Source organism: Pristiophorus japonicus, chromosome 6 (assembly GCF_044704955.1).
Source record: "Pristiophorus japonicus isolate sPriJap1 chromosome 6, sPriJap1.hap1, whole genome shotgun sequence".
Taxonomy (NCBI): Eukaryota; Metazoa; Chordata; class Chondrichthyes; family Pristiophoridae; genus Pristiophorus; species Pristiophorus japonicus.
In genome coordinates this window covers 266519762-266539832 of record NC_091982.1, presented here as the reverse complement: position 1 = coordinate 266539832, position 20071 = coordinate 266519762, and the positions used below count along the sequence as shown (strand labels likewise).

General features: G+C 47.4%; 1 protein-coding gene across 1 annotated transcript in view; it reads left to right on the top strand.

Moving 5' to 3' along the window:
* Window positions 1-20071, top strand: part of LOC139266313 (NLR family CARD domain-containing protein 3-like) — a 50397-nt gene that overhangs the window by 11201 nt on the left and 19125 nt on the right. The window contains exons 7-9 of the mRNA XM_070884134.1: window positions 3327-3443; window positions 5897-6067; window positions 7684-7854. Of these exons, the coding sequence (XP_070740235.1) occupies window positions 3327-3443; window positions 5897-6067; window positions 7684-7854 (459 nt within the window). The remainder of the gene's footprint in view (window positions 1-3326; window positions 3444-5896; window positions 6068-7683; window positions 7855-20071) is intronic.

Below are 20071 nucleotides of genomic sequence, written 5' to 3'. Positions count from 1 at the left end.
ACACTGCACTGGGGGTATTGGTAAACACTGCACTGGGGGTATTGATGGACACTGCACTGGGGGTATTGGTAAACACTGCACTGGGGTTATTGATGGACACTGCACTGGGGGTATTGGTGGACACTGCACTGGGGGTATTGGTGGACACTGAACTGGGGGTATTGGTGAACGCTGCATTGGGGGTATTGGTGGACACTGCACTTAGGGTATTGGTGGACACTGCACTGGGGGTATTGGTGGACACTGCACTGGGGGTATTGGTAAAAACTGAACTGGGGGTATTGGTAAAAACTGCACTGGGGATATTGGTGGAGGAGATTGGCAAGAGAAGGAACATCCTCTTCCCATCAGGTGACAAGAAAGTCTCGAGACAAGCTGCTCGGCAACAGTGGTCGAGGTGGTGGAATGGATCAGTAGCATGAGCGTCACCCCGTGGATGTGGCGCAATACTGGAAGAAGTTTAATGACCGGACTATAGCTGCTAAGGTAAGACACCTAACTTTGATCTCACATTACTCTTTGCTTAACCCTGCACTTCCTGTAGCCCAGCAGTCACAAACCTTCCCTCCCCGATTACCAGCATACTCCTCCAATCACTGCAACACACTTTACTCCACCTCCTTCTCATCCTAATGTCACACTCTGCATCTGCTACTCTTCTCACTATTACTTCCTTCACATCCTCACACCTGTGCCACAGTTCACACATGTCGTGGAATATTTAAAATAAACACAACACCAGGTCTGGGTTCGAAGATTCAAGTAGTCTTTATTTTGTACCGGTGGGGAGCCTGCCTGCTGGTTGTCTGTAACCAGGCTTCTCTGATGATACAAAGTTCCAAGCAATCTTTTATACACTTAATGATACATGTCAGCCTTGTGCATGATCCCCCTACGCAAGGTTAATTGACCCAAAGCCTTCGTGCACAATTGCTGATTGACTAATTACCTTTTGTGTCACACAATCATTGGCCTATGTCTCATACCAGATGGAGTTTCTCCAACGTGTTACCTCTGACCCCTTGCTCTGTTTAATTGCCTCTCTGAGCCTCCTGTGGTTCAACAGTTTGGCTATTTGTAATTGTCTTCAGGTTACACAGCTTGCAACAATAAATCATTTTGACATGTTATTTTTAGTGCTATCTATTCTGCCCTTTAAAAAACTTTAGAAAGTTGACCACTACAAAAGCCTATTTTAGCTGTTTTTAGTTCCGAGATCCATTCTTAACCCTTTAATTATAGCAAATCTCGAAAGCCCCACTTCAACACACCAACGATACTATTCTACCTTGACATGTACATTCTCAAAGATCTCACTAGGCTACCACTAAAACTCTCCCTTCTTTCTTGCAGGACCTGCTGATAAGCAAAAACAGGAGCAGATGAGGACTGGAGGAAAGAAACGATCCATTATTGTTCACTCCTCAGACAAGGCGGGCAGCATGGAGATCATGGGGATGGGTCATGTCAGGGGCGTAGAAAGTGGCGAGATTGGACAATGCATCCAGCAGGGTTCTTTGCTATCTTACACTATTTCCCCTTTTCGCTGAAATATTACCTTCACACACTATGCCTGACAAAGTGCAGCTGCCACTAATCTGTCTCTGCTTATCTTTGACACTAAGTGCTAATCCTGTCCCTCTCTTCCCTTTCAGGTAGAAGGCCCAGAGGATGAAGAGGTGGAAGAGGGCAGTACTAATGAAGACACAGCATCACACAACCTTACCCTAGCAATCACCAGCTCAGAGACTAGTATCACACATTCTATGCAGGATAGGCTCGATGGGGCTGCACTGGGAGACTCACAGAGCACTAATGCACAGAAGCATGAGCAGAGGCACAAAACGGCACAGGAAGCAGTTTGCCAGAGGGAGAACTTGCATACTAGCCCTGATGTTGAAGGTCAGATAAAGATCTGATATTGCTGATCTCACCTGCTACAGCCTGGAATAAGCCTGTGAAAAGATGTGTGAGTGCCACAGTTATCTACACAGCCTGTATCCATGTGCCCTCATCTCCTGCACCCCCCTGCATCACTTACTTCAGGCATTCCAGTGGCTTGATCTACAATCCCGCCTCACCCACAAGCTGGTTGCTACTATCCGTAGCTCAGTGGCTCGATGGTAATGAGGCTGGTGTTTACTGAGGCGTACGAAAGCATGGGGTTTACGCTAAACATCAGCAAGACAAAGATCCTCCACCAGCCTGTCCTTACCGCACAGCACTGTCCCCCAGTCATCAAGATCAACGGCGTGGCCCTGACAACGTGGACCACTTCCCATATCTTGGGAGCCTCCTATCAACAAGAGCAGGCATTGACGACAAGATCCAACATCGCCTCCAGTGCGCCAGTGCAGCCTTCGGCCGCCTGAAGAAAAGAGTGTTTGAAGACCAGGCCCTCAAAACTGCCACCAAACTCATGGTCTACAGGGCTGTAGTAATACCCGCCCTCCTGTATGGCTCAGAGACGTGGACCATGTACAGTAGACACCTCAAGTCGCTGGAGAAATACGAACGATGTCTCCGCAAGATCCTACAAATCCCCTGGGAGGACAGACGCACCAACATTAGTGTCCTTGACCAGGCCAACATCCCCAGCATCGAAGCACTGACCACACTTGATCAGCTCTGCTGGGCAGGCCACATAGTTTGCATGCCAGACTCAGGACTCTCAAAGCAAGTGTTCTACTTGGAACTCCTTTACAGCATAGGTGGACAGCGGAAACGTTACAAGGACACCCTCAAAGCCTCCCTGATAAAGTGCAACATCCCCACTGACACCTGGGAGACCCTGGCCAAAGACCGCCCTAAGTGGAGGAAGTGCATCCGGGAGGGCGCTGAGCACCTTGAGTCTCGTCGGCGAGAGCATGCAGAAATCAAGCGCAGGCAGCGGAAAGAGCGTGCGGCAAACCAGACTCCCCATCCACCCTTTCCCTCAACGACTATCTGTCCCACCTGTGACAGAGACTGTGGTTCTCGTATTGGACTGTACAGCCACCTAAGAACTCATGCTAAGAGTGGAAGCAAGTCTTCCTCGATTCCGAGGGACTGCCTATGATGATGATCGTAATGAGGCCCGAGGCCCAATATCAGGCCCAATATCAGATGCGCCTTGGACCTCACCATTCAGGTGCAGGGATTATTTCCTGTGCACCCTGCGTTCCCAAAAATGGGCACACCCAAATTTCTAGGCTTAGGTCTTGTTTGCTGAGCATTATTATATTTAAAATGTGGTATTATGGAGCACGTTAACTATTTCAGGAATACAAGGAAAAAACTGTCAGTCATTAATTTTTTGTTCCAAAATTAATTTTTTTTGTGTTTAGGCTGAATAACACTTCTACACTCGATTTTGGGGTGATGGGCTCTTATCAGGAGGAAACTGGGATGGAAATACTCTGTGATGTGCTAAAAGATCCTAGTTGCACATTAACAAGTTTAGAGTAAGTTGAAAATATATATTGTTTGTCCACACAACACAACCCCACCTATTCCTGTTAAACTGCTTAAATAGGAGACTGTGGCTTGGACACCATTTGAAACCTATTAAGTCTGTGCCGATGTTTTTTATCTTTGAAATTAGAAACAATAACCAGAATAATGTTTAGTACGTCAAGTAAAACATTCTCATAAGAATTTCTATTGCTGGTGTCCCTGCACGCTGCAGAGCTTGAGGCAAAGTTTTATTTTAACTACATATCTGTGAAACCTGCTTCAGAATCATTTCAGTGAATTTTGTTTTCCCTTTAAGCAACCAAAATTATCAAAACCTGTACAGAAAAATATGTTGGAGTAGAAATTGGTATACGTTTCACTCGTTATTCGGTTCCAAATGAGTACCACAATGTCTAATTTTGTAGCGTGACGTCTCACGCTGGAACGGTGTGGAAGTGCACCTGGTGCCATTTTGGTTTGGGCGTGATACGACCTTACTATACAGTATAAATGCACACGAGGCCCATGCTTGAGAGAAGGTCAGTCTGTGACCTGTCCTTTATTCCTTAGCACTCAAGTGATGAAGGTGGGTGGAGCTTCCCCTTTTATACCTGAAGGTCCAGGTTAGGAGTGTCTCCCACCTAGTGGTCATTGTTCTCACAGTGTACAACTTAGGTCAGTTTATACATGGGTCACAATGCTGGTTGAATACATGACAGGGCGCTTCAACAACAATAACAATTTGTATTTCTATAGCACCTTTAATGTAGTAAAATTTCCCAAGGCGCTTCACAGGAGTGTTATAAGACAAAAGATTTGATACCAAGCCATATAACGAGAAATTAGGGCAGATGGCCAAAAGTTTGGTCAAAGAGGTAGGTTTTAAGGAGGGTCTTAAAGGAGGAAAGAGAGGTAGAGAGGTGGAGAGGTTTAAGAAGAGAGGTCCAGAGCTTAAGGCCTTGGCAACAGAAGACACAACCACTAATGGTTGAACGATTACAATCAGGGATGCTCAAGGGGTCAGAATTAGAGGAGTAGAGATATCTCGGAGGAGGTTTCAGAGGTAGGGAGGGACGAGGCCATGAAGGGATTTGAAAACAATGAGGAGAATTTTGAAATTGAGATTTCATAGACGCCCCTGGCAACTGCCTGAATCAAATGCATTTAAATATGTTAATAAGAATCCTGCGCCTGAATGAGGACCCTTTTGTAAATTGGGTGCCTGAGTGCGCCTAAAATGTCACTTCCTAAACCTGTCCAACAAACCATGCTGGGAACAGTAGGCAAGGAGCCTTCACAAGCACCATTTAAAGGGTGCCACACTTGCATTAGGTAAGTCTCTTGCTAGGCGTTTTAGGCTTACAGGGAGCTTTTGGGTCAAGGTTTTGGATATTTTGGCAAGTGTATGTCCGTGAGATACTTTTGCAGTGTGTGTTTGTGGAGGGCAAGACTTGTTTCACCGGATTTGCTTGTTTTTAATTGCTGAACATGAGAACACTATTGGGCTTACCCTTGAGACTCCCAAATCAGGCGGAAGAAGAGCACAAAATGGGGATAATGAACCGGCAGCTCATTTTACTTACCGTCCCACTTTCTTTTCCATTTACTTCCACGACCAAATTCACCCCAATGTCTTTTCAGTGAGAATTGATCGCTATTCTTAAATTCTTGTTTATGCTTCAGTGATCCAAAGAGTTGCTCGATGTTTTTATATAGGATATACAGCACAGAAACAGGCCATTCAGCCCAATTAATCCACGCTGGTGTTAATGCACCACTCGAGCCTCCTCCTGTCTTTCCTCATCTAACTCTGTCAGCATAACCCTCTATTCCCTTCTCCCTTATATACTTATCTAGCATCCCCCTAAATGCATCTATACTATTCACTTCAACCATTCCCTGTGGCAGCGAGTTCCACATTCTCACCACTCTCTGGGTAAAGAAATTTCTTCTGAATTCCCTTTTTGATTTCTTGTTGACTATCTTATAATGGTGGCCTCTAGTTATGCTCTTCCCCACATGTGGAAACATTCTCTCTGTTTCTATCAAACTTTTCATAATTTTAAAGACCTCTATTAGGTCACCCCTCAGCCTTTTCCTTTCAAGAGAGAAGAGACCCAACTTGTTCATCCTTTCCTGATTGGGTAACCTCACATTTCTGGTATCATCCTTGTAAATCTTGTTCTGTAACTTCTTTCTACTGCCTCCATATCTATAATTATAGATCTCAGTGTGGATGCCAGAAAATGCTGCTACAAATTAGCATTATACAATCAATGTCTCTTGATCAGCTTCATATACACAAGTAAATATTGTGAATTAAATGGTTTCTAATACGTACCTACCAAAAAATATTTCCATCTCCAACAAAATTCTGAAACCTGAATTGTTAGTATGGAGACCTCTTGTTTTAATTTACTTGCAGACACACTTATAAAATTAATTTTTTTCTACCCTAAAGGCTGGCCAACAATTGTCTGACGCAGAAAAACTATGACGAACTTGCCTCTGCCATCAGAATCAATCGCACGCTGACACATCTGGATCTAAGTTCCAATGTTATTCAAGACTCTGGAATAAATATATTGTCTATGGCATTGATGGATCCAAGCTGCTCAATACAATCACTGTTGTAAGCAAAGATTATTTAAAAAATTCATAGCTTTATATACTAGTGTGGTTATAAATTTTACTTCACAGCATTTGAAGGAACATTGATGCAGTAAGTGTGGCAGCATAGTTCTATATACTGCTATATTAGTGTTGCATGCTGTGGGACTTTTGTTGGTGGTGGCCTGGAGGGTGGCCACTTGGTCAAGGACACACAAGATAAACAGCAACAACAACCATAACATGCATTCATATAGCATCTTTAATGTTCCAATATGCCTCACCATGGAGATAGATAGAGAAAACAAACACAGAGCCACAACAGGAGAGATTGAGTGCTTGGCCATAAAGATGGACCTTGAAAAGTTTTTTTAGAGGAGGAGTGAAAAGGATTTAGGAAGAAAGGGAATTTGAGGGAATGGGGTGGAGGAGGCTGAAGGATATGTCACTAATGTTGTGGTGAAGGGAGTGACACACATGCAAAAGGCCAAAGTCAAGCCAAAGATTGCAGGAGTATTGGCGAGGCCACACCTAGAGTACTGCGTACAGTTTTGTCTCCATATTTAAGGAAGGATATACTTGCATTGGAGGCTGTTCAGAGAAGGTTCACTCGGTTGATTCCAGAGATGAGGGGGTTGACTTATGAAGATATGTTGAGTAGGTTGGGCCAATGCTCATTGGAATTCAGAAGAATGAGAGGTGATCTTATCGAAACATTTAAGACAATGAGGGGGCTCGACAAGGTGGATGCAGAGAGGATATTTCCACTCATAGGGGAAACTAAAACTAGGGGACATAGTCTCAGAATAAGGGGCTACCCATTTAAAACTGAGATGAGAAGGAATTTCTTCTCTCAGAGGGTTGTGGAGGCTGGGTCATTGAATATATTTAAGATGGAGATAGGCAGATTTTTGAGCAATAAGCGGATAAGGGGTTATGGAGAGTGGGCAGGGAAGTGGAGCTGAGTCCATGATCAGATCAGCCATGATCTTATTAAATGGTGGAGCAGGCTCGAGGGGCCGTATGGCCTACTTCTGCTTCTATTTCTTATGTTCTTATGTAGGAGGAGATATACAGCTTGAGAAAGCTTCAGAGATAATGGGGTGCAAAGCCATGGGAATTTGAGATGAGGATGATGAGTTTCAATTTCGTATGTTGCCGGGTAGATCAGTGAGGATGGGGATGATGAGTGACCAGGACTTTGTGTGGGACAGGATATTGGCAGGTGAATTATGGAGATTGGAGGATGGAAGACCAGCAAGGAAAGCATTGGAGTGATCAAACGTAGAGGCAACAAAAACATGGATATAATTTCAGCAGCAGGATGGCTGAGGTTATGTCAGACATGAGCAATACTGCACAAGTGGAAATAAAAGTTCATAGTAATGGATAGGATGTTCAGTTTGAACCACGCCTCTGGGTCGAAATGAATACCAAAGTTTTGCTTGGTTGGTTTCAGCCTGAAATGAGTATCCGGGAAGGGGGATGGAGTCAGTGGTAGGGGAGTAGAGTTTATGGCATGGACCAAAAAGATGGCTTCAGTCTTGCAAAATAAATATTAATGTATCAATGATTGATATTAAATGTGTGAAGACTGTCCAATATTTGTATATACGTCTAACAACAGTTCTTTTGTAGGATGACCGATACAAAACTAACACCGACCTGCTGTGAGAAACTCGCCTCTGTGTTCGTCAGAAACCTGACGCTGAGAGAGCTAGATCTGAGCAAGAATAAACTGGGTGATTCAGGAGTGCGTGCATTGTCGACTGCACTGAAGGAGCCACACTGCAAACTGGAAACTCTAGGGTACGTGCATATCACGAAAGGTTTGTCATTTAAACATCATTTATAAAATATTTTATTCCTAGTATGACAATCAGTTTAAATTTGGAACACATTCATTCTGTTTTATTCAAGTTTTTGCATTACAAAAACACTTGATTTTATGGACTTAGTGGGGCAGTGTTATTATAACTCATTGTTACTGAAGGGGCAATATTTTCCCAAGATATTTTCTACTATTGTTTAACAAAAGAAAATCGCTTTCAACATTCATAGTTCTTTGTCTGAGCCATTTGGATGTTTCTATTTCTTGAGTCTCCCAATGACATTGGTGAATAATTCACTTATTGACACTTGGCCCGATTTTAACTCAGGAAAGTTTTTGGTATGTGTGGTGTGAGTTAGACACTCGCCTGCTGCTCCAGAAATGAGACCTGGGTATTTTAATTCCTGAGTCTCAGGGCTGACCTGTATGGGTTTTACGGTCAGAAAGGGAGTGCGAGTCTGCAGCAGGAGAAACCTGGGCCTACAAGGAAAGTAAAAAAACCTTTTTAAAAACATATATTTTTGGGCCTCTTCGACATGCATCTGTAATAAAGGGTCCTGCCAGCTTTGTGTGGGTGTCCTTGTTGCCTGCTCAGTTCAGCAAACATCTCCAGGATGGGTAAGTAACCTCGGCAAGGATTAAAATCATTCCCACAGTCTACAAGAGAGTTTAGCCCAATTTCAAATTCAGTTATGGAAACAAAATGGCCCTAAAATTCCTTGTGCTGTGATTGCAGCAATTACATTGGCATTGCATCTGTTGGTGACCTCTGCCAATGACCCTACCAGAGTATGCAGGGCCAATGGCAGGCCACCTTATCTGAGACAGGTGACTGGACACATCTCAGGCACTCTCATGCCCCCACAGCTCGGAAAATGTGAACTTGATGCTCAGGCTGGTGATGTCATAACCGCCTCGAAATACTCTGCTACTGCCCCATGCTACCCTCTTTGTAAAGATGCTATTGTAAAATAATTGTTTTTCCTATTCAGCGGTTTAGGCCACAGTCCTGTCCTGCAATCGCAGGTAGGCCCCACTGAAGGGGTTGTGCTGTCTCTTTCTTCTTGGCCTACCAGCTGCCAAGGAAATTGCTGGGTCCTCCCTCTCCATGTCAGCAGCCTTGTTTGGGCCAGGAGAAGGCTCTGCCCCCAAACAAAGCCATTGGAAGCTCTGACTTTAGATTGGGACCCGGCCTATCCAATCCCAGCCTGGTCTGCAGCCCTTCCACCGTGTTCCCGCTGGACTTAGAACAGGAGTGTGGCAAAAGAACCGTGGATTTTGCCTCCAGCATCACTAACTGTTTTGCTGAAAAGGACTAGAATTAAATAAAGTATGTACAATAGTTAAGAAGTGCTAAACCAATTATGTTGCAGGGATTAATTTTCTCTTTATACAAATTTACCAATTTGCAAATCATACTTTTCCTTATATACTTCAAAATATCGTCGAATGTCGCTGTAACGTGTTGTGGAGCTGAAGCTACCTCACGACCAGTGTTCTCGTCACTTCAGAAAAACAGTTCCAATTTCCTGTGCTGCGTATCACACGCAGAGGCCTAAGTTGTTTTCTTTTGTACCCTGGATCCTGCCAGGAAAGAATTCAGAGAGAAACATCACCAGGTACCCTGCAAATAGAGCACATGGAGGCAACAGAGTTAAAGATCCAATCCTGTTCGACAATCTATTCTAAAACTCGACAGAGGCTTTGAAATGACACTGTGGGATAATAACTCATGTACACTTAACATGCTCATATAAAATGAGCTTTTCTGCTATTATTTTAGTGGAGGCATTTTTCAAGTTAAAATAAATGAGTTTATGTTTCCATTAAAGTAGCAGACAAAGGAATTTCGATGAACATTGTTACAAATTTCGAATCTGCCTCAGAGATTCTGTCAGCACAGTGGTTTCAGTCATTCCTGGAAGCAGTCTGAAGAATTTCGCCGACTTTGCAACCGGGTTTTCGCGTGATTTGACCCTCCGCGGCTAAAACCCGGTCAGCGGGATCTTCGGGAAATTCTTTGCGGCGCACTTCCACGTACCGCTGGGGAGAGGAGCACAACGTGCAACATTGCAAATAGGATTTCCGATCGATTCTTGGCTCTCTCAGGACCGGTATTCTGTGGCCAAAATACTGACCGTGACAAACCTGCTGTGCAGCCCTGCCAGCTGCAGTAAGTACGAAGACCTGCAAAAAAGGTAAGTTAAAGTTTTTATCTTTCAATTATTTTGAAGCGAGGGTTTTTGGTAAGGGTTTTGTGAATGATGTGTGAATTTTTTTTTTGCAATTTTTTTCCCCCTTCCAAGGCCTTTCTCGCAGCGCTATCAGCCCCGGACTAAAGTTGTCGAAATTCGCGGTTTGTGCAGCGAATCCCCGCGCAACGCCGATTTTTACCAAAAGGCCGAAAAGCGTGTTATGTGAACTTGTATTTACTCTGTACAGCAACCGGAGGGTTCATCCCCTGGAGTCTCAAGGGATCCCATAATCCCTTGGGAGCACAGGTATTTAAGGAGGCCTCATAGGTTGGAGACACACTCTGGAGACCTGCAATAAAAGACTAAGGTCACACTTTACTTTGAGCTCACAGTGTTCAGTCTGACTCTTTCTCTATACATAACAACTAGCGACGAGATACAGATAGCGAACCCAAAGATGCAGAGAACAGTGGGCATCCTGGAGAAATTTTCGGAGGGAGATGATTGGGAAACTTTTGTGGAGCGACTCAACCAATACTTCGTGGCCAACGAGCTAGATGGGGAAGAGAGCGCTGCCAAACGAAGGGTGATCCTCCTCACCATCTGTGGGGCACCAACGTATGGCCTCATGAAGAATCGGCTCACTCCAGCGAAACCCATGGAGAAATCATACGACGATTTGTGCACACTGGTCCGAGAGCATTTGAACCCAAAGGAAAACGTTCTGATGGCGAGGTATCAGTTCTACACCGACAAAAGATCTGAAGGCCAAGAAGTGGCGAGTTATGTCGCCGAGCTAAGATGCCTTACAGGACATTGCGAATCTGAAGGACATTTGGAGCACATGCTCAGAGACTTTTTCGTACTTGGCATTGGCCACGAAACCATACTTCACAAACTTTTGACTGTAGAGACCCCAACCTTGAATAAAGCCATAGCGATAGCCCAGGCGTTCATTGCCACCAGTGACAATACGAAGCAAATCTCTCAGCACACAAGTGCTGCTACAAGTACTGTGAACAAAGTGACGTTGTTTTCGAATCGTAACATACAGGGCAGGTCACACATACCTGCAGCTGCACGTCCGCAGATGTCTCAGAGTCCACCATCAAGGGTGATGAATGCAAGGCCATTAATACCTTGTTGGCGCTGCGGGGGTGATCATCGTTTCCATCCATGCCGATTCAAAGAGTACATTTGAAAGGGCTGTGGAACAATGAGACACCTCCAATGAGTGTGCAGGCAAGCTGCTAAACCTGCAAACCACCATGTTGCAGAGGAGGACAGATCCACGGAGGATCACGACAAACCAGAGTCTCAGATAGAGGAGGTTGAGGTACATGGGGTGCACACATTCACCACGAATTGTTCCCTGATAATGCTGAATGTTGAACTAAATGGACTCCCGGTGTCAATGGAGCTGGACACGGGCGCGAGCCAGTCCATCATGGGCAAAAAGACTTTCGAAAGATTGTGGTGCAACAAGGCCTCAAGGTCAGTCTTAACTCCAGTTCGCACGTAACTAAGAACTTACACAAAAAAACTGATTCCTGTAATCATCAGTACTACCGTAAAGGTCTCCTACGATGGAGCGGTGCACAAGCTATCACTCTGGGTGGTACCGGGTGATGGTCCCATGCTGCTCGGCAAGAGCTGGCTGGGAAAGATACGCTGGAACTGGGACGACGCCCGAGTGCTATCGCCCGCTGACGACACTTCGTGTGCCCAGGTCTTCAACAAATTCCCTTCGCTGTTCGAACCGTGCTTCGGGAAATTCCAAGGAGCAAAAATGCAGATCCACCTAATTCCGGGGGCGCGACCCATCCATCACAAGATGGGAGCGGTACCGTACATGATGAGAGAAAGGGTAGAGATTGAGCTAGACCGGCTGCAAAGAGAGGGCATCATTTCACTGATCGAGTTCAATGAGTGGGTCAGTCCGATCTTTCCTGTTCTCAAGGGAGACGGCACCATCAGAATCTGTGGCGATTACAAAGTAACTATCAATCGTTTCTCCCTGCAGGACCAATGCCCACTACCAAAGGCCGACAACCTTTTTGCAATGCTGGCAGGAGGGAAGACATTCACGAAGCTGGATCTGACCTCAGCCTACATAACGCAGGAACTGGAGGAAACATCGAGGGCCCTTACCTGCATCAACACGCACAAAGGTCTTTTTGTTTATAACAGATGCCCATTTGGAATCCGAGCAGCGGTGGCGATATTCCAGAGAAACATGGAAAGCTTACTGAAGTCAGTCCCCAACACTGTGGTCTTCCAGGCCGACATCTTGGTCACAGGTCGGAACACAGTCGAGCATCTGCAGAACCTGGAGGAGGTTCTTAGTCGACTCAACCGCATGGGGCTCAGGTTAAAACACTCTAAGTGCGTTGTCCTGGTGCCTGACATGGAGTTCTTGGGAAGGAGGATTGCGGCGGACGGCATCAGGCCCACCAATGCGAAGACGGAGGCAATCGAGAACACACCGAGGCCACAGAACGTGACGGAGCTGCGGTTGTTTCTCGGGCTCGTGAACTACTTTGGTAACTTCTTACCGGGTCTCAGTACACTGTTAGAACCAGTGCACGCCTTACTACGAAAAGGGGATGAATGGGTATGGGGCAAAAGCCAAGAAAATGCCTTTGTTAAAGCGCAAAAATTGTTATGCCTTAACAAATTGCTTGTGTTGTATGATCCATGTAAGCGTTTGGTACTAGCATGTGATGCGTTGTCATACGGCGTCGGGTGTGTATTGCAACAAGCTAATGATTCTGGGAATCTGCAACCAGTTGCTTATGCATCCAGGAGTCTGTCTAAGGCTGAGAGAGCCTACAGCATAATTGAAAAAGAAGCATTAACGTGTGTCTATGGGGTAAAGAAAATGCATCAATACCTGTTTGGGCTAAAATTCGAATTGGAAACTGACCATAAGCCACTTATATCCCTGTTTTCCGAGAGTAAAGGAATAAATACCAACGCATTGGCCTGCATCCAGAGATGGGCGCTCATGTTGTCTGCATACAACTACGTGATCCGCCACAGGCCAGGCACAGAAAACTGCACCGATGCTCTCAATAGGTTGCCATTGCCCACCACAGGGGTGGAAATGGCACAGCCCGCTGATCTAGCCATGGTTATGGAAGCATTTGAGAGTGAACAATCACCCGTCACCGCCCGGCAGATCAAAACCTGGACATGCCAGGACCCCTTATTATCTCTAGTCAAAAGCTGTGTGCTTCACAGGAGCTGGTCCAGTGTCCCAGTGGAAATGCAGGAAGAGATTAAGCCGTTCCAGCGGCGCAAAGATGAAATATCTATACAAGCAGACCGGCCTCTGTGGGGCAATCGAGTAGTGGTCCCCAAGAAGGGCAGAGACACCTTCATCAATGACCTCCACAATACCCACCCAGGCATCGTAATGATGAAAGCGATAGCCAGATCGCACGTGTGGTGGCCCGGTATCGATGCAGACTTAGAGTCCTGCATGCACAGATGTAATACATGCTCACAATTAAGCAATGTTCCTAGGGAGGCGCGACTAAGTTTATGGTCTTGGCCCTCCAAACCGTGGTCTAGGGTACACGTTGACTATGCAGGCCCGTTCTTGGGTAAAATGTTCCTTGTGGTTGTAGACGCATATTCCAAGTGGATTGAATGTGAGATAATGTTGGTTAGCACGTACACTGCCACTACTGAAAGCCTGCGGGCCATGTTTTCCACTCGCGGCTAAACCGATGTCCTGGTGAGCGACAATGGGCCATGCTGTGTTCAAAGAATTCATGACCCGTAACGGGATCAAACATGTCACATCTGCCCCGTTTAAACCAGCGTCCAATGGTCAGGCAGAGAGAGCAGTGCAAACCATCAAGCAAGACTTGAAGAGGGTAACTGAAGGCTCACTGCAGACTTGCCTATCCCGCGTCCTGCTTAGCTACCGCACGAGACCCCAATCGCTCACTGGGATCCCACCTGCTGAACTACTCATGAAAAGAACACTTAAGACAAAGCTCTCGTTAGTTCACCCTGATCTACATAAACAGGTCGAGTTATGTATGTAACCATCATGTAACTGTAACCTTCATGCAATTCCTGTACACTGTACTCATACCCTAGAAATGCACACCCTGACCACAGGGGGTGAACTTGTGGGAGACACTCCTCACCTGGGTTTCCAGGTATAAAAGGGGAGGTCCCACCCAGGGTCAGCATTCTTTGGTCCTGGGAATAAAAGTTAAGATCACAGAGTGACTGTGTCTGCAGTACATGCCTCGTGTGAGTTTGTAGCAAGGTGCAGGGACACCACATTTGGCGACGAGAAACGGGAATCACCGAACCACGAGGATGGCCACCGGTAGCACAGGGGAACGTTACTGTGTAGGTGAGGACTGGGACGACTTCATGGAGAAACTCCAGCAGAGCTTTGTCACTAAGGACTGGCTGGGAGCAACAGCAGCTGACAAGCGGAAGGCGCATCTACTGACCAGCTGCGGACCACAGACGTATGCGCTGATGAAAGACCTGCTCGCACCCAAAAGCCAGCGGACAAGTCTTTTAAAGGGCTCAGCCAGCTGATCAGTGAGCATCTCAAGCCGGCGAGTAGTGTACACATGGCCCGGCACCGGTTCTACACACACCGGCGTCGGGAGGGACAATACATCTCGGACTTCGTTGCGGAACTGCGGCGCTTGGCCAGTCTCTGTAAGTTCACAGATACCTGCAGGGGGAGATGTTAAGCGATTTCTTCATTGAGGGCATTAATCATGCTGGGATTTTCAGGAAGCTCATAGAGACCAAGGTCTTGACTTTAGAAGGGGCGGCGTTGATAGCTCAGACCTTCATGGCAGGGGAAGAGGAGACCAAGCTAATTTATGCGCGCAGCCCTGGTCCAAACATGGCGACGGACCAGGGAGTTAACATGGTGAATGCGGCTCGGGACACCGCAGGCAGGCAAGGGCAATTCGAAACCACCCAGGCAGCAACAGACTCTAGGGTGGGCCCGCAACAGGGACAATGGAAAGGGGAACGGCAATTCATGCCATCACGAGGAACAATGCATCCCGCGATGGGACCGTTAACAACCACCATCAGAGTGCTTAGAAACAACCAAATGGGCAATCAGAGAGGAATGCCTGTTGACAGTCACTTTGTTAACAGCAATCTCAGCTCATACTGGAGGTGCGGGGGTAGACACACTGCAAAAGGCTGCAGGTTCCAGCAATATACCTGTAGGATTTGTAACGTCAGTGGACACTTGGCCAGGATGCGCAAAAAGGCTGTGGCGAGGCTAATCTGCGAGACAGAGGAACCAGACGAGGGGTCTGCAATGCAGGATGATGCCTGGGGAAAAGCCATGGATGCTGAAGTTCAGTGGGTTCACATGGCTGACATCCACAGCTCATACACTAAAACGCCACCCATGATGATGAAAGTTTTATTGAATGGCATCCCGGTGTGCATGGAGCTGGATATGGGAGCTAGCCAGTCAAGCGCCCAACAATTTGAGAGATTATGGCCACACAGAGCTAGCAGGCCCCAACTGGAACGCATTGACATGCAGCTACGGACGTACACCAAAGAGATCATCCCAGTGCTAGGCAGTGCAAACTTGATGGTAACATATAATGGATCACAGAACCGGCTGCCACTCTGGATCGTCCCAGGAAATGGTCCCGCGCTCTTGGGGAGGAGTTGACTAGCCGAGATGAATTGGAAATGGGGGGATGTGCACGCCATTTCATCTGTGGAGTGAAGTTCATGCTCACAGGTCCTACAAAAATTCGGGTCACTGTTTCAACCCGTTGTCGGAAAGTTCAAGGGCACTAAAGTAGTGATACGCATCACTCCAGACGCCAGACCAGTGCACCACAAAGCCAGAGCAGTGCCGTATGTGATGCGTGAGAAAATTGAAAGTGAATTGGACAGGCTGCTCAGAGAGGGAATAATTTCGGCCGTTGAATTCAGCGACTGGGCAAGTCCCATCGTTCCTGTCCTTAAAGCAGATGGCTCGGTCAGGATTTGTGGCGACTACAAAGCCACCATCAACCGAGTGTCGCTGCAAGACCAATACCCGCTCCCGAGTGCAGAGGACCTTTTTGCCACGCTGGCAGGTGGCAAGCTGTTCATGAAGCTGGACCTCACTTTGGCCGACATGACTCAGGAACTGGCTGAAGAATCCAAGCTTCTGACCACAATCACCACGCACAAGGGATTATTTATCTACAACAGGTGTCCGTTTGTCATTCGTTCGGCGGCAGCTATCTTTCAGCGGAACATGGAAAGCTTGCTCAAATCCATTCCTGGAACAATCGTATTCCAAGACGACATCCTTATAACGGGTCGAGACACCAAGGAACACCTCAACAACCTGGAGGAGGTGCTACGCTGACTGGACCGGCTTGTGACTGAAAAAGTCCAAGTGTGTGTTTTTCACTCCAGAGGTCGAGATTTTGGGCAGGAGGGTTGCTGCAGATGGGATCCGGCCCACTGAATCCAAAACGGAGGCGAACTGCCGGGCGCCCAGGCCCGGCAACACGTTGGAGTTGCGATCATTCCTGGGACTTTGAACTATTTTGGGAACTTTCTGCCGAACTTAAGCACATTGTTGGAGCCGTTACACGTGCTCCTGCGTAAGGGTTGTGAATGGCTTTGGAGGGACGGCCAAGAACGGGCTTTCAATAAGGCAAGGAACCTGCTGTGTTCTAAAAAACTGTTGACCTTGTATGACCCCTGTAAAAAACTGGTTTTAAACGTGCGATGCATCGTCCTACGGGGTTGGGTATTGCAGCAGGGTAATGACGACGGCCGACTCCAGCCGGTGGCTTATGCCTCCAGGTCACTCTCCCAGGCAGAGCGTGGATACGGCATGGTCGAAAAGGAAGCACTCGCTTGAGTTTACGGTGTGAAAATGATGCTTTTCGGTAGACGGTTCAAGCTAGAGACGGACCACAAGCCGTTAACATCCCTGTTGTCCGAAAGCAAGGCTGTCAATGCCAATGCATCAGCTCGCATACAGCGATGGGCTCTCACGCTGGCTGCGTATGACTACACCATACGGCACCGGCCAGGCACCGAAAATTGCGCTGACGCGCTCAGCAGGCTCCCACTGGCCACCACCGAGGGGGCAAAGCGCTGAGATGGTCATGGCCGTTGAGGCTTTTGACACTGCAGGCTCCCCCATCACAGCCCGCCAGATCAAACTCTGGACCAACAGGGACCCCCTCCTATCCATGATAAAGAAATGTGTCCTGACTGGGGATTGGGCGCCGACACAGGGCATGCACCGAGGATGTCAGACCGTTTCAGAGACGGATGGATAAGCTCTCCATCCAAGCCGACTGCCTGCTATGGGACAGCCGGGTGGTCATGCCCCAGAAAGGCAAGGAAACATTCATCAGGGAACTCCACAGCGAGCACCCTGACATCGTGTTAATGAAGGCCATTGCCTAGTCACATGTATGGTGGCCGGAGATTGACTCAGACCTGGCTCGCAGGTGCACGACGTGTGCCCAGCTGGGCAATGCCCCCAGGGAGGCCCCACTCAGCCCGTGGCCCTGGCCCACCAGGCCATGGTCACGTATTCACGTAGACTATGTGGGCCCGTTCATGGGGAAAATGTTCCTGATCATCGTCGATGCATACTCGAAGTGGATCGAATGCATCATATTGAACTCGTGCACGGCATCCATCACCGTGGAGAGTCTGCATACGGTTTTCGCGACCCACGGCTTGCCGGACATCCTGGTCAGCGACAATGGCCCGTGTTTCACCAGCCATGAATTCCAGGAGTTTATGTCAGGCAATGGTATCAAACATGTCCGGACAGCGCTATTCAAGCCGGCTTCCAATGGCCAGGCGGAACGTGCGGTCCAAGTCATAAAACAGGGCATGTATGCATCCAAGGACCCTCCCTTCAGTACCGCCTATCGCGCCTCCTGCTGGACTACAGGTCCTGCCCGCACTCGCTCACGGGAGTCCCGCCAGCGGAACTCCTCATGAAACGCATGCTTCAAACGCGGCTGTCCCTCATTCAGCCAGCCCTGGCAGACATTGTTGAGGGCAAGCGCCAGTCCCAAACCGAGTTCCATGATCGAAACTCAAGGGGGAGGTGTATAGAAATGGATGACCCAGTTCTTAACCATGCTTTGGGACCCAAGTGGCTTGAGGGCACAGTAATTGGCAAAGAAGGGAATAGGGTCATATTGGTCAGACTAAACAATGGGCAGATATGTCGCAAACACTTGGACCAAGTAAAGAAAAGGTTCAGCATAGACACGGAGGAACCTGAAGAAGAGCATGAGATGTCACCTACACCACTGCCAGTGGACGAGCAACAAGGACAATCCACAGCATGCACAGTCCCTGCGGCCAGCCCGGACAGGCCGGAATCACCTCAAGTGACAGAGACACATGCCGAGGCTCAGCCACCAGAGCCACAACTGCGGCGCTCCACGAGAGAGCGTCGACCACCTGACAGACTTAACCTTTGACACAAAAAGACGTGAGGGGGAGGTGATGTCATGTATGTAACCACCATGCAATGGTAATCTTCATGTAACTGTAACCTTCATGCAACTCCTGTACACTGTACTTATACCCTAGAAATGCACGCCCTGACCACAGGGGGTGAACTTGTGGGAGACACTCCTCACCTGGGTTTCCAGGTATAAAAGGGGAGGTCCCACCCAGGGTCAAGACTCCTTGGTCCTGGGAATAACGGTTAAGATCACGTAGTGACTGTGTCTGCAGTACATGCCTCGTGTGAGTTTGTAGTACGGTGCAGGGACACCACAGGTAGAGAGCAGGTGGCTTCAACAAAGTACATACCATGATAGCGCAAATGTGTCACGGGAGATTGAAATCAATGATCTTGTAATTGTATTGAATTATGGACAAGGTCCCAAGTGGCTTCCCAGCACTGTCATGGCCAAAGACGGGAGCAGGGTGTTTCGGGTCAAACTTTGTAATGGACTCATTCACCGGAAACATTTGGACCAAATCAAACTCAGATTCACGGAGCAACCCACCTTGGACCCTAACTTTTTTGATCCCCCAACATACACACCAGTGGCAACCGGCACCACGGTTGACCCCGAAGCAGAACCCATCATCCACAGCAGCCCAGCAGGACCCAACACACCAGCCAACCCAGCAAGGCCAGCTGCACCGCAGCCCAGCGAGGGCCCAACAAATGATTCAACAACACCAGCTTTCACACCGAGACGATCAACCAGAGCAAGAAGGGCCCCAGATCGACACACATTGTAAATAGTTACACTACTGACTTTGGGATGTGGGGGAGTATTGTTATATATGTGAACTTATATTTACTCTCTACAGCCACTCGAAGGGTCATCCCCTGGAGTCCCAAGGGATCCTATAATCCCTTGGGAGCTCAGGTATTTAAGGAGGCCTCACAGGTTGGAGAGGCACTCTGGAGACCTGCAATAAAAAACTAAGGTCGCACTTTACTTTGAGCTCTGAGTGTTCAGTCTGACTCTTTCTCCATACATAACAAAGCAGGCCTAAAAACGGTAGCGTAGCGAAAACAGTAATTTTGGCATAAAATCATTTTCGCTAAAAATTGAAATTCTAGCCCTACATGTTCAGGAGTGTGCCCATACTGTCCAATATCTAATTATATGATAGCATAACCCTGGGATATAACAACAGGACCTCTTGTGATCTGAACTGGAGATTGTGGGGCTTATTTTCATTTCCACTCCATGCAACTTTTCAGCGTGAATGGAACAGTCGTGGAATGAACATTAAAAAAATTAAATTGCTGACTTACCGCCGGAGGCCCGACATTTTTGAGAGTCCCTTGATTTAGGTGCCCGGTGCTCCTGCCGGAGACAGACAGGAGCCTAATAAATATATTTAAATCATTGTCTGGTGACACGATTAAGACCAGGACACCTTTTTGTCAGACTTAGCGCTGTCACCGCTATTTTCTAAATTCACCCATAAATGCGGGCACTATATGGTGGGAATTGGTTGGTTT